The sequence below is a fragment of the Toxotes jaculatrix genome, chromosome 16 (genome assembly GCF_017976425.1).
Source record: "Toxotes jaculatrix isolate fToxJac2 chromosome 16, fToxJac2.pri, whole genome shotgun sequence".
NCBI lineage: Eukaryota > Metazoa > Chordata > Actinopteri > Toxotidae > Toxotes > Toxotes jaculatrix.
This window is the reverse complement of record NC_054409.1, coordinates 5,788,878-5,804,025: the sequence shown is the minus strand read 5'-3', so window position 1 is coordinate 5,804,025 and position 15,148 is coordinate 5,788,878. Positions and strand designations below refer to the sequence as shown.

Genomic DNA, 15,148 nt, shown 5'->3' with positions numbered 1-15,148 from the left:
AATCGCCTGGATGACGGCGATTAAGGTGTTTTCACCGTAATTGCCGTCATGACCCGGTTTGTTTGACCCAGTTTGTCTTTAAATCAGCATTACTTCTGAAACACTTGTCAAAAGTTCATTAAAAAAAAACACCCAAAACAAAACCACATCCCTGAATTAGCTTCTAATGTCTCCAATGAGCTTTCATGTTCAGAGTTTGTTGTTTGTAGATTTAGATGACATCTGTCGAAGATTTAACCACGGGCAAAGAAGAACTGCTGAGTTTCTGACAGTACGTGTGACCATGTACGTTCTGTCTCATCACTCCTGATCTGTGAGAGGTGGAGGAGACGTGGTGTATGTCTCTGGATTGCTTGGTGAATCCTGGTCCTCCGGGTCTGATCTTCCGGGACAGGCTATGTGAAATACCACACATCTATACACAATGAAACATCCCATCTGCTCTAGGGAAAAAAGGAAATGTTAGCAAAAGCACTTAAAACTAGTTTATATTAAATTTTTATATTAAATATTACAAAAAAACAAAACAAAAAACAAACTCAACTCTTGAGCTTTCTACCACATCTCATGGTCTTCCTCAGCACATGGAGATTTGCAAGGTATTTATGTGGACAGCCTCATTGGACTAATGACATCAGTCTCCATCTGCTGAGAAAGACTGGGAGACGTGTTTAAAACTCTTGGAAAAAGAGCGTAAGAGGACCTTTAGTTGTCTGTGCTGTTAAAGTACTGTTTCCAAGGACAACAATAAACTTTGACATTCAGGTTAAAAAATCTGTTATAACAGTGAGTCCTCTGGGTGTATTAATGTTAATCATAATAATAACAGCAGCAGCAATGAGAGCAGCACCAGATTATATTGTTCTATGAATGAAAACATCACAGTTGTGCAGCTGACTGAGGATTTTATTATTACTGCAGGACTGATGACAGTCTGACTGATGTATCATTGAAGGATTCCCACAAACACTGTCATTAACAGAGGCGACTCAGTTCAGCTCCGTCCTCAGTAACAAAACACACAGAGGAGTCCAAACTTTGACCTGTTAGGTCTCTGCTGCGTGGGACTCTTAGTGAAATGTGGTATTCGTCAGTAATCTTATAACTATTTGGGGTTAAACTCTGATTTAACTTATTCATATGCGAAACAATGTTGTGAAGTAAGTCTGTGTTAATGAATCAACATTTCTGTTTGTACAGACACTTCTGTAAAATCCCCTGATGAGCGTGAGTTCCCTCTTAACTGAAAGTGACACAGGAAGACATCAGCTGCAGCGTCTGATTAAACGCCGTCTCACCCCCTTCCTCACCGTCTCACCGTCTCATTGCTAATCATCAGGTTTCAACATCTGAAAAGTTCCTGATGTGTTCATTTGGGAAAAAAAAAAGATTCATTAACATAAAGCGGATGGTTATCAGGATAAAACTCTAAAATTATAATCAGAATTAGTGTTAAGAATTATATGAGTAATGAAAATACCAAAAAATAATGAAATATATGGACGTACTCTTGTTCTGAAGAAATCCGGTGAGGGGTTGCTTCAGTCCTGCTGCTCTGTTTCACTGAGAAATCACTTCATCCTGATGACTCACCGATGAGTTAAACATGTAAAAACCACTCAGAGGAGAAATAGATAGATGCGCTATATAGCCAAAAGTATGTGGACAGCCATGTACTTTGGGTCTGAGTCTGTTTCAGTGGCTTTGGGGGGGTGTTTCGGGGGGTGAAGTTACAATAAGATCAATGAGAGTGAACCGAAACAATATAGTTATGGGTCACAAAACCAAGACCAAGTGAGTTGAAAGACTCTAAACAAAAAAAAAAAAAAACCCTGAGGAGCTGAGGGGAACTGTGGAGACAGGTGATAACCCTCTGTGACTTTGTCACTTCTGCTATTAGTATATATATATACATATAGTTCTTCTGATGCAAAATTCAGTTTATATCTATGGCCAAAAATATGTGGACAGCCCTGTCACAAATCCATTACTGTAATTTTCCTGGATCTCAGCCACTAAAATCCTTGCAGCATCACTGATGAGAGCATAAATTGGAGAGAACACACTGATCCATGTCAGTAATGAACTGATCGGATCTGTTGGTGCTGTATAATCAGGAAGCAAGCAAGTCCATTTGTGGATAATATTTCCACGACCTTTATTTATTATTACTGTTTAATCTGTCCTCACTTCGCATGTTGTAACATAGTATGTGCAAGTACATTCTGTATAACTCTTCATAAAATCTTCCTCCTACATAAGTGCTTTGTTAGAATTTGCAACCCACTCAAATTCTTCTCTCATCCACTTATTTGTGGAAACTCCTCTTCTTACAATGTGTGATATTAGTGTTTCCAGAATATGTACTTTTACATACGAGACTCAAATTTTAATCATTTCTTGTTAAAACAAACTCACAGATTCACGCCCACACAACCACTCATCTGATAGCGATGTTCCCAAACATCTCAAAGGCAGAGGTCAGTTTGCAGTTGACACAGGGACGCTTCGTCTTATTTGGATGCAAATACAATTTTCCTTGAAGTCAGAGCATATTTGATAAAAAAAGACTTAAATCTCTTTTCTTTCTTTCTTTCTTTTTTTTTTTAAAGTATTCAATAAGCCCTTCTGGATTTGTTTTCCCCTCTCCCTGTGTGATAGATGAAAATAAGTCTAAGTTAAACCATAGTGCTTCATTTTTCAGAATCAGAATTTGACTCCACTTTCCTTTGACTGAGTGTTTTCACACACAGTAAACAGTACCTGAGATGATGCTGAGGGAGGTACACATGGACACAACCAAAAAAAAAAAAAAAAATCCAGTGTGGTCTGTATACAAGAAGTCAGCCAGGTTCTAAAGTTGTAAACAAGATAATAGGTGGTGCGAGGTGTGGGAGAGTGCCAGGAGAGCTGAAATAAATATTGAGTGGGTGGTGTAATAAGTTACTTTATATACATGCAGCAGGTGGTTATGTCCAGTATGTGCAGGTATACACGTGTATGTACAGTATATGCAGCCTGCTTGTATTTGTATTTAACAAGTGATGGATGACGTGCATGTTATTGCTCAAAGTGAGAAAAACTGTGCAAGTGGATGTCTTAGTATTACATGGTTATTACACAGGCTTTGCTCTTAATATTATTATAACACCAATGATCTTTCCTGATTGCCTGTTCTGATCTGGTCTTGTCTTGTTAAGAGGCCAGACCAAAACAGATAGTGGTGGATGTGCAAAGAGAAACAGACCTCACCTGCTGCTTCCAGTCTGTCAGGAAGCTGGAAATACACTGACAGGTGGAGGTGGGTGAGGAGGATTTCTGGGATGATGGTTTTGATTGCTGAGCTGAAGTCCACAAATAGGATCCTTGCACTTGTCCTTGGGGAGTCGAGGTGTTGCGGGATGTAGTGTGGTCCCATATTGACTGCATCGTCCATTAACCTGTGTGCCAAGAAGGAGAACTGCAAGGGGTCCACTAGGGGCCCTGTCATGTCCTTCAGGTGGGTCAGCATGGTGATGGCAGAAGGGTGACAGGGCCTGAAGTCATTAAGTTGTGTGATGGGATTTGGGATGATTGTGGGAGCATTTGAAACAGGAGGGGACTTCACAGACCTCAAGAGATGTGTTGAAGATGTGGGTGAAGATGGGGGGGCCAGCTGGTCAGCGCAGACTTTCAGGCAGGAGGATGACACACCGTGTGGGCCTGCTGCTATTCTGGGCTCTGAAAGGGAGGGATGACACCCATCCTCTTCACAGATCCTGGGTGGGGGAGTGAGATGATGGTTGGTGGGGGGGGGGGGGGGGGGGGGGGGGGGGGGGGGTCGTAGTCGTAGTGGGCACAGACACATGTCCCCACAAAAACTGATCTATGTTGTCACAGTGTGCGAGAGTTTATCCAGGTCTGTAACTGCAGCCTCAACAAAAAAAAACTCCAGTCGGTGCAGTCAAGTCCGGCTTTGTCTCATTGGTCTATCTCTTTACAGATTTTAGCTTCTGCCTGTAAGTCAACAGAAGATGAACCAGACAGTGATCAGAGAGTCCCAGAGCTGCACCAGGAACAGAGCGGTGGTCTCAGGTGGGACAGTTAGCGTGTTGTCTGTATTTTGGCAGTTGGCAGTAAAATGATCAGGAGAGAGTTTGGATGTTGGTTATCTGGTCAGCCTCGCTAACACAGGCCCGAGGTGGGATGTAAGCAGCAGAATAAAAGACAAAAAAACTCCCACGGAGAACAAAAAGGTTTTTTTTTTTTATGATAAGAGTTTCTAGGTTTGGGCTGCACGCTTTCCTTAACAATGTGACGTGCTTCGTTGCGCTGCCTGCAAAGTGGAGATGAAAACCAAGTTTATTCGTTTGGAGAGCAGAGATTCGCCAGGTCTGACCAGCAGTCACTTCCAAGCCATGTCCGAGCAGCTGCTCTGTAACTGTGACGTCGTCTGACAAAATCACCCCACACATAAGTTAAGGACATCAACTGTGCTGCGATTTTTGCTGTATTTACTTGTAAAATCATGAGTCAGACAGAAAGTTAGAGAAATGCTGCTGAAAGTAGCGGAAAGTAGCTAAGGTTTGTCCAAAAAGTCACTTTTTTTTTTTTTTTAAAGTTGCGAAAGGGGTCTGAAAAATGACAAAGGTGCTTGGTTGGTCACACTGCCTGTAAACACCCCTTATGACATAATAGAAACTGTTGCACCAATTCATTTTGAAAGGACAGCAGCCAATGGGGAAACACCAAAACTCCACCGGCCGACCAATTGTGTAACTTCATCAGTCAGACTGACATTCTGAGGAAAGGCAGGTTGGATGTCTACAGTAGAGCCCCGTGCAGGACTGCTTTCGTAATCTCGCTCCCGTAATGTGTGTGTATCCATTCCCACTTGCATCCGCCAAAAGTCTTGCCCATTCACAACAGAGTTCAACTGAATTCACGTTTCCATTATTTTTATTCAGCGGATTAAAAAGTAAAATAACGAGGCAAGGACATAAATGAAAATCTGTTGTCCCACCTTTTCCGTAATCTCAAATGTCATTTTCTCAAATGTCGATGTGTTTCGACCCTCAGGGCTGCCGTACACAAATCACACACACACAACACATACAGCAGGAGCTACTCAGTAAAATGCGTCATTTTACTTGGGGGATTTGCACAAAATTTGTAAATAATTATTAAGTAACTAGTAATGAATGAGTTGTTAGTGGTTAATCAGGAATGACTTCTGAAGAAAGATACTCATGAACTAATCATTACTTACTGAGTCATAGGTATAGTACCTCCAGGTTCTCTAATTAGCTACTCTGAGGTCAGTTTGGAATTATTCTGCAACTACACATTAATTATCAGGTAATTCCTGATTAGATCCTCACTTGTTCCTCATCAACACATTTGTGTATCATATTGTAATTATCTTGTTTGTTGTTGGAGAGTCGATCAAATGACCACAAAGAGACACAAGACTACAGAGAGACGAGCAGTCTGGAGGAGTGAGGAGCCTTATATTAGAATATATAAAGTTGTTTCTGATAAAGATCAAGCACATTGTGAACAGACATGGTCATTGGTCCTCTCCCTTTTCAGGGTGTAATGGCTGCACACTGATTTCCACACCAGGTTTCCTTATAAAGAGCTATTTTCATATTACATTTATTTCCATACAATAATGACTCCATTTAAAAAAAAAAAAAGAAAAGAAAAAGCCTGATGGAGCTCTGCAGGTTTGATTTCGTCAGAATTCAGTCCTTTGGTTCTGTCACATTTTACAGTAAAAACAAAACCAGGAAGCTTCAGAATAAGGAAGCGTGTGATTGTACTTTGAAATTACAACAATCCCCAAATTTCTCAATTTGAAACCAACATCTGTTTTACCTGAAATCCTGGCGGTTTAAACACTGAATTTACATTTTGACAACTTTTTAATCCCTCAATGTGAAAGCTTTGATGCCTAGCTGAGCTCCTGCCCTGTGGACGCCTCACAACCACGAACGAACAGAAAGCAAACCAGCAGCAGGTGAATATTTCATCACTGATATATTGACACGAACATCTCAACACAGTAGAACAGTGTGAAGGAAATAAACACGTCTGTATAACAAAAGATATTCATAATAAATAGAGACATTAAGTGTTTGATAAAATCAGATTGTACACACACACACATTTCAGTATATTAATAACAGCAACTTTTATACATTTGTACAAAAATAGAATCATTAGAGATGTCAAAAGCCTTGTTCAAGTAAAAAAAATAAATATTTGCTTGATGCTCACCAGCTGTATTTTTGAAACGCTCATCATGTGTATTGTCAGACAGAAAACACATAACTGAAACCGTGTTTTTTTTTCATCGTGATGTAATGTCTGATGTCAAATAATGTTTTTATCTTTATTTTTTTGTCGCTCACAAAATATCTTTTTTTTTATTTGTTTGCAGTTCTGTTTTTCTATCTGACAGCTGTATTATTAAAAGTGTAACATGATATAGACATGCTGACTGGACAGTAAAGTCAGTGCAAAAACAGAGTCCAGAAATAGAAAGGGACCATTAGCTCCACAGCTGACAAGTGTGTGAGAAAGTATCAATCAACACACGGCAGGAACAACAACCTTACCTTATAGTTTGTTTAGTGAGTAAGTCACTGTGCTCAGATGTGACCCACATACACTCACCAAGCACTTTATTAGGAATCAGCCAATCATAATGCAGCAGTGCAATGCATGAAATCCTACAGATACAGATCAGGAGCATCAGTAAATGTTCACATCAAACATCAGAGTGAGAGAAAAATGGGATCTCAGTGACTTTGAATGTGGCAGGAGTGTTGGTTTGAGTGTCTCAGAGACCGCTGATGAAAATCCTGGGAGTTTCACACACAAAAGTCTCTAGAGTTTAACTCAGAATGGAGCCAAAAACAAAAAGCATCCAGTGAAGCAGCAGCTCTGAGGATGGAAACACCTTGTTGATGAGAGAGATCAGAGAAGACAGAAAGGCTACGCTAACCACTCTGTTACAGCAGGGACCATGTCAGGTTCCAGTCCTGTCAGCCAGGAACAGAGATCTGAGGCTGCAGTAGATACAGGGTCACCAAAACTGGACAGATGAAAACTGGAAAAAAATGTATCCTGGTCTGATGGATCTGGATTTCAGCTGAGGCTGCAGATGTTGGGGTCAGAGTTTAGAGTCAACAGCATGAATCCATGGACCCAACCTGCCTCGTGTCAACAGTCCAGGCTGGTGCTGGTGGTGTGATCCAGTCAGTCATAGTTTGAATGTCACAGTCTGAGTATTGTTGCTGACCTTGTTCATCCTTTTATAGCCACACTTCACCATCTTCTAATGGCTACTTCCTGCAGGATAAAGCTCCATGTGACAAAGCTAAAGTTGTCTCAGACTGTCAACATGGAGCAGAGTCTCAGAGGAATGTTTCCACCATCTTGTTGGATCACCACCTCGATGAACTGAGGCTGTTCGAGAGCAAAGGGAGGAACTACCCTGGATTAGTATGGTGTTCCTAATAAAGTGCTCGCTGAGTGTTTTTTAAGGTTTATTCACACAAATAAATTACGTATGAAAATCTGAAAGTGTGCAGTTATCAAACAGTAATGCACTTTCAACTCACTGGTAACACAGAACCCTGGTTTCTGATTGGCTGTCAGGTATCTGTTAAATTTACACGTGGATGTGAAACAAAGTCAGAGTTGACAGTTGAAACAACACCTCTAAATCAGATCAGAGCTCGAAGTGTATTAAACTGCAGGTAACCATGGCAATGGTATTGATGTTTAAGATTTCATTAGAAGCTATCCCACTGCAGGACCCCTACAGTCTGGTAAAAAACCTGTGCAACATCCTCAAAGACATAAGGAGCCCCCTGAAGGACCTCAGGACCTCATCTCCACTGCGAGCACTATTTTCATATAAATGTCCACAATCCACAACAAGAGTGTTTCCATCTCTGCACAGCTCTGAGTGGATTAATGAGGGGGGGCAGGAATAACAGGCATATCATTAACATTATTATTATCATCAGGATAATGAACGTTACACGTTGACGGTGATACTGACATTTTTCATCTCCATTTAGTTCCAATGTTGTTTCTACTACTGCAGAAAATAGTCAACAGTCAAAAACAAAACAAAACAAAACAAAAAAAAATCCATATCTGCTGTTGAGTTTTAAGACAAATTCTCTCTTGACATCTGGATTTTAATCCGGATTTTAAGAGTTTAAAATTCATGAATTTGGATTTTGTTTTTCAGGCTTAAAACAGTCAAAATAAATATGCTTTGGTTTCATACATGTTAACTGAAACCAGATGCAGATGTCCATGCTAGCACATCTTAAATAGAGCATTTCCTTCAGTGATGTTTCCAAAAAAAAATCTTTTCCACCAGCTGACAGCTGAGACACCAAGACGCTGGAAATGTTTGTAAATTGATGGTTACTTGTCTGTATTAACACACAATTAGATTATAGTGAAATAAAAGTAAAAAGGTTACAGCAATCAGATTACGAAACAAACTGCAGCAGTGGTCCTTTAGAGTGAGGCGTTCACTGGATTTTGGAAAATTTGAGTAAAAACTCTGATTAGTGTCAATTGTAACATGAAAATTCAACTTCCAGCCTTCGCTCTGTAGTTAGAAACACTTCACGTCCACACAGAAACATCACTGATTCATTATGTGTTATGGTGAATGATGTGTGAGCAATCTTCTTGACTCTGACTCAGTGAAGTTTTAAATATGTTTTTTTGTTTTATTTGAAATGAAAAAGTATTTTTTACCAGTGCTGGAAAATGGTTTCCTCTGTTTCCAGTACAGTTTATTAACTGAGATGTAATGACATCTGAAAATAAAGAATGTCAGTTGGAAACTTGGAAATCTGTTTTTCACCAGTCAAACAAACGTATCGTGTCTCTTCACACACACCCCCGAGTGTCAAACTTTGTTGCTGAACAGTCTCCTTAAATTAAATCTGCCACCTTCTGTTTAAAAATTCACAGTCAAAAATCCAACTCGTCCAAAGTTTGAACTTCGAACTTGTCAGGGATTCATCCCTGCTCCTGTCTCCTCTCTCTCTCTCAAGCTCTGCCTCTTGTGGCTGGATGATTGACAGTGGTTTATGGGGACTGTCGGGCAGCGTAAATCCCATTAAACATCCATCTATCCGGTTGAGGCATCGCTGACACCGAGCCACTCGCTCTCTGCTCGCTCTGACCAAGAGCACGAGTGAAATGCCAAAATTGTAAAAATTGCGTATTATCTCACCCTCATTCTCCTTGTGTCCTTCCCGCTCAGCAGCTGGAGTCCTCGCTGCAGGTGCCTCCTCCAGTTCCTCCAGACTTGGTGGCGGCAGCCGAGCCAACGGCGATCTGGCAGCCGTTGGTGACGTGACTCATGACCTTCTGTTTGAGCTGAGCGACCTGCTCCCTCAGCATGGCGGCGGTGGAGGCCAGATCCGAGTTCTGGTTCTTCAGAACCTTCACCTTCTCCTCCAGCCGTGATATCCGCTCCAGTTTCCGCTTGCGACACTTGGATGCGGCGATGCGGTTGCGGAGCTTCTTGCGTTCAGCTTTGATTCGCTCCTGCGTCTCCAGGTCGATTGGGGAGAGGGAGGGCGGGGACATGGGGTCACCTGGTGGGTGAGGCACCTCAGGGACAGTTTGAGGTGCATCCAGGCCTCGGGTGTGTGGATGAGGGGCTCCACCGTTGCCGTTGCCCGCACCTCCACCATATGCTATCTGCCCTCCAGCATATGGCATCTGGCCTGGGTTGTAGCTGCTGAGATTGGTGTATACTGGCATGTCCCCGCTGGACATCAGGTTCCTCTGGTAGGATGCCTGCAGGGAGACTGTGCAGGATGAGGACGGGGACATGGGGCCACCTCCCACCAGCTGGTTCTGCTTGTGAAGGTCTGCAAGAGCTTTAACGAAGCCGTCAGCGAATCCTTCTTGCTCGTTGGTGGCCTGGTTGCGGTAGATGAAAGGGTTGGTGGAGTTGGACACAGGGCTGGTGGTGACCAGTCCCTGGTTTGACTGGATGATCAGGTGCTCCAGGTCAGGGGACCCCAGCTTCAGCAGGTTCATGTCTGCTGAGGACCCTGCAGAGGACGCAGCTGATGTCATCAGGGAGCTGTTGCCGGCGAGCCCCAGGTTGTTGGGGTTCCCAACCCTCCCTCCTGCCGCACCACCACTGGGGAAGTGATGACTTCCCGCCACTGCCATGGCCTTCTTACTCATCAGCATCTTGTTTCCCTGGTAACGCTCGTATTCGGCGATCTGGCTGTAGCAGGAGACAGCGGGAGAGTCGTCGTGGTAGAAAGGAGTCTCCATCTTGGCCGTCATTGACAAAGAAGTGTCTCAGAGGAAATCTTCATAATTAGATTAACCTGAATATCAGAGGAGATTGAAACATTCCACTGATGTCAGCAGCTGAAGGATGAAGGCAGGATGAAGAGAAGAAACGAAGACAAGAAGAAGAAAAAGAAGACGATGACGAGTCCCTGCAGGAAAAGTAAACAGAAGAGGAGGACGAAGAGGACATAAAGATTACTGAGGTGTAAAATGTGAAGTGGTGCTGACACTACTGATGCTACTGCTGTGTGTGTGTGTGTGTGTGTGTGTGTGTAATTCTGTACGTGTTATTTATTGTCTGAGGTGAGACTGAATACTTGTAGTTCCACTGTTGTTCCACTGACTAACAGAACCCTTATGTGTCCATCTCATGGTCTGGACAAAATGTCCACCTTAGTGATGGACACTTTGTCAAACTATCATTCACAGGGTCAAGAATGAAAGCTTATGGACCTGTAATGTTCATATACTGTTTTTATTATTGGCACAATTTAATTTTTTTTATGAACTTTCCTCATTTTCTTTTTCATTTTTATTATTTGTCACTAAATTAAACAGGAAACATTTTCATAACATCACCTTTAAGGTTCCAATGAAATGTTCTAATAACGTTCTGTCATGGTTCCATGTGTTTTTTGCTTAAGAACACGTTGATGTGTGGACAAGGAGGAGCTGGTGATAGAGTAAAACAGCCAGCAGGAATGTGTATCGCATGTATGTGTGCCTCTTTGTGTGTGTGCATGATACATCAACAAACAGGGATACGCACTTCTAAAAGCACAGATCCATACTGCTACAGGTGGTCAAAACCTCCACATGGTCCGTTTAAGTATTCCTATCATTTCATGTTCACGACTAAATGAGCAACAATCTAATTCATCAGGACTGTCTGGTCTGATCCTGTTTGACTGACACTGACCCGGCAACATCGGCAAACAACCAAATAACTGTGATCAGTTGTTCTCAAACCGAAACACGTCTCCAACACAACAAGACAAATACAGAAATCTCTCTGGCAGAAAGTGTTGTGTTCATGTAGGACTGTGCCACTCATAGTTACTAACTGAGAAAAATATTTTCAGGGCGTCTGAGTTCTGAAAGCGAAAGTAACAAAGTTGCTGGCTCAGCTGTGGAGGAGTCGGTTTCAAAAGAGAGCAACTTCTGTGATTTGATAAGAGGTTTGATAACGTTAAAGGATCAGTTCACAGTATTTACGCCGCCATGGCGGAGGGAACATGAACACAACAAGGGAATTCTGTACTAAAAAGGCTGTGACTGTGGAAATAGCCCGTTGACCTGTCTAAGTCAGACATTTTTTTACTCAGAGCCAGGAGAGTAGATTTTGTCCTCTGTTACTGAAATGTCTCCGGGAAGGGATCTCCCTCTGGTCAGTACGAGCAGGAGAAACAATTACAGCAACCAAAAACTATGCATTAGCATATGTTGCTCATGTGACTGCTGAGACTTGAAGAAATGTAAACCCATCCTCCTGACAAAGGCCACGCACTCTGTCAGCCATTAACACAACTGACCAATGAGATGAGACGTGCAAGGATCTGACTCAAACATTTGCCTCCTGATCGTCAATCAGAGCAGCACGTCAGGAAAAAAAAAAAGAAACAAAGGAAAACTCCTTTCAGTGTTTAGGGAAAAATAGAAAGAAACTGCTCATTGTTTCTGTTCGGGAGGAGGCGTACGAGGAAGATTTAACCGCACATGCGAAAACACCAGTCTGATTATCACCATCAGCTGAACTCGGCAAACACGCGTTTGTAACAATGATCAGTGAGTTGTGTTAAAGAAGAGCCACAGCTCTGACTCTCTGCTCCTCTAAACACAACCTGTGAGTCCATCACATAACACAGACACATGTAGTATCGGAATATAATTTAAAGGCCACATTGCCTAACATTAGTCAGTGCTCCCTGGTGGAAGCCCCATGTATCGGTCATGGTGTTTGTAAATGACCTCCAACATATTCATCAACCAACACACACACACAGCAATAAGATGAGCTGTAATCAGGTTCACAGACAGTGAGATGAGGTACTTTCTTACTCCTGCTACTTTATACTTCAGTACATTTCAAAAGGAAGTGCTGGACTTTTTACTACAGTTTCATTTACCTGGCAGCTGCAGTCTGCACATAATAACTTCACACACAAACAACACGATCAGTTCATTAAACACGATTCGTTTTTTCAAAATGAAGACAACAGCTACAGCATTAAAACACCAGTCGCAATAATAACCCAATGATATCACGTGATGTAATGTGATCATTACCAATAAAAAGCCTTAATTTGAATCTCATCATCGTTTCTATGCTGATCGGATCAATAATGAATAATCAGAGGAGACGTACAGTCACACTCACAGCTCTGTAATGATGCTCCTGTCTCACCTCTCAGGACGCTCAACTTCTCGCTCTGGTGTCGAAGTCTGTGTCTCCTTCACACAGTGTTTCCCTCCCCGAGAAAACCCCCAGCACAGACACACACACACACACACACACACACACACACACACACACACACAGCCCAGTCAGACCGCGGTTAGGTTTTTACAGTTTCACGCAGAGATAACGGCAGCAACGGTACAACAGCCGTTACACCAAGTTCAGTCCGGGAGAGAGGAGAGAGAGCGCGAGGCAGCGCTGATGGATCCGCCGGACGAACAACCACCTAACTGACTAACTAACTAACCAACCATCTAACTAACTAACTAACCAACTAACTAACGACCACAGCAGGGGTTTGTTCCAGCTCTAACATCGCAACGAAACACAACGGCGCGGTCTTAGTGTGAAGCACAGTGATGTGTGATGGAGGTTAATACTCACAGAGAGAGGCAGAGGAGCTGCTGAGCGTCCGAGAGCAGACACAGTGAGTCAGGGAAAGATGGTCAGACCGAGCGCACACACGCGCACGCACGCACGAACGTTATCTCTCTCTCTCTTTCTCTCTCTCTCTCTCTCTCTCTCTCTCTCTCAGTGACTCACTCTATTAGCTTATTAGCACATTTCTAACGAAGTCGCACATTTACACGTTGATTTCTGATATATGACGTGAATATCGACTTTAACTGTCATTAAATTTAAACCTGACAGTTTAAACTCACTGTTAAAGTAAAGGGTAAGTATGGGTTAAGCCCACGTTCTCTGGGAGGATGACGCAACAACAACAAAAAAAAAAATTAAGTGAATAAATAATATAAATATATTAATGACAGTAATCTTCATAATTATAAACAATCATATTAATAAAGAACTGTGCGAACATTATTGGGAACGGAAGAATTATTAATATCCTCTTTGAACACTCCCCAAGGGACAAGCTGCCTCTCACCGATATCTCAAGGCAGTGGCCACACTGATGCTCGGTACAGATCATTCTGACATTTTTATCTGAAAGAAAGACATAATAATCATTTTTACATAGCCACCAAATTGTGCTTTAGAAGTGCAATTAACCATTGCTGAAATTACAGAAAGTCTTCTATACTGAGTGTTCCAGCCATTTTAATTCTTTCATCAGATATTAAAACTGTTATGGGATTTTAACAATATTCAGTTCATGAAATCCTCCACAACCTCTGTAGTTTAAAAAAAAAAAATCTAAAGGTCTAAATGCTGTTTGCAAAGAACTCTTCACAGTGCCAGGAACATCATTGTAGTGTAAAAGTACAAAATCCCTTAAAAATACGTTTTCATTTAACTGAACTGTTTTTGCCTTAAAACAGCAACATTCAAAGGTACAGAATCTTAAAAAAAAAAAAAAAACATTGCGTGTTTCATTCATTCATCATTCATGTGTTATCACACACAGAGAGACAGTGAGAGAACTCCTCAGGTCATTATAATCCCCCAGTTCCCTAAAACAGTACAGAGGACATGACCTCTGTGACCTCAGTGTTAGCCAATATAATAGTTAACACACAATCAAGTGTGTTAGCTCAGAACAAAACAGCTGATTGATGTTTCTTCATGTCAGGACATTTTCTGTTCATTCTCATTTTTGAGCCTCCAAATAGTCCAACAGTCTGATACTGTGTGTGAGTGTGTGTGTGTCTGTGTGTGTGTGTGCGGAATGGCAGATAAGCATGTTTACTTTGGAAGGGCAAAGTAATTATAGTTCTTATTGTAGGTGGAGCAACCAACACACACACACACACATGTGCAAGCAAACGCGCGTGCAAACGTGCACATACACGCACGCACACACACACACGCACACACACAGCTGATGTGTCCACTGCCTGTTCAGAAGGAGATGAACTGAGTCATCCTTCAGTGGAGGGAAACATGTTGGAGAAAAAAAACGAACAAAACATAAAGTTGAGTTCATGTCGTGTTTATTAATGTTGAAATTCGACATGTAACTGTAATGTTCTGGTTTCAGTCTCAGTTTTGGATTCTGATAGACATCTTTATTAGGAACACCATACTAACACTGGGTACTTCCTCTATTTGCTCTCATTGATTCAACAGGATGTTGGAAACTTTCCCTTCAGACTCTGTTTCATGCTGACATGATTCATCACATCATTTCTGCAGATTTATCAGCTGCATATTCAAAATTGTACTAGGTGTTGTACTGGATTCAGGTCTGGGGCCAGTTGCACCCATTGGATGTAAAAAAAAAAAAAGTTGCTTAGCTACATCTTGCCTTATGATGAATATTTATACCTGTTGTTACATATGAAACTATGACTACGCAGATACAGCCAGAGTAGACAATGAGCATCCATGCTAACACATTATGCTGCAGTGACAGTTGCCACTCCGGTGGCGTTGCTATGGTTA

At 41.9% G+C, this 15,148-nt stretch overlaps 1 protein-coding gene across 4 annotated transcripts; it reads right to left on the bottom strand.

Moving 5' to 3' along the window:
- Positions 1-531: 531 nt before the first annotated feature.
- On the bottom strand, positions 532-13,232 carry june (JunE proto-oncogene, AP-1 transcription factor subunit). Of its 4 annotated transcripts, none has more exons than XR_005895531.1 (3): positions 13,187-13,232; positions 7,695-10,493; positions 532-543 (listed from the first exon to the last, which is right to left on the bottom strand). XR_005895531.1 is itself a non-coding variant. In XM_041059781.1 (3 exons), the coding sequence occupies exon 2, from the start codon at positions 10,333-10,335 to the stop codon at positions 9,286-9,288; it is 1,050 nt and encodes a 349-aa protein (XP_040915715.1). In that variant the 5' UTR covers positions 10,336-10,493; positions 13,187-13,232; the 3' UTR covers positions 4,137-4,315; positions 9,260-9,285. The 4 variants fall into 4 exon arrangements, 3 of the variants coding, with proteins under 3 accessions (XP_040915715.1, XP_040915713.1, XP_040915714.1); XM_041059781.1 differs by lacking the exon at positions 532-543 and adding an exon at positions 4,137-4,315 and having other exon boundaries at positions 9,260-10,493; XM_041059779.1 differs by lacking the exons at positions 532-543; positions 13,187-13,232 and adding an exon at positions 12,722-12,856 and having other exon boundaries at positions 5,198-10,493.
- Between the last annotated feature and the right edge of the window lie 1,916 nt (positions 13,233-15,148).

What these genes read in the sequence shown, in the direction of transcription:
- june (XM_041059781.1), bottom strand. Translation starts at nt 10,335, where the DNA reads ATGACGGCCAAGATGGAGACTCCTTTCTACCACGACGACTCTCCCGCT.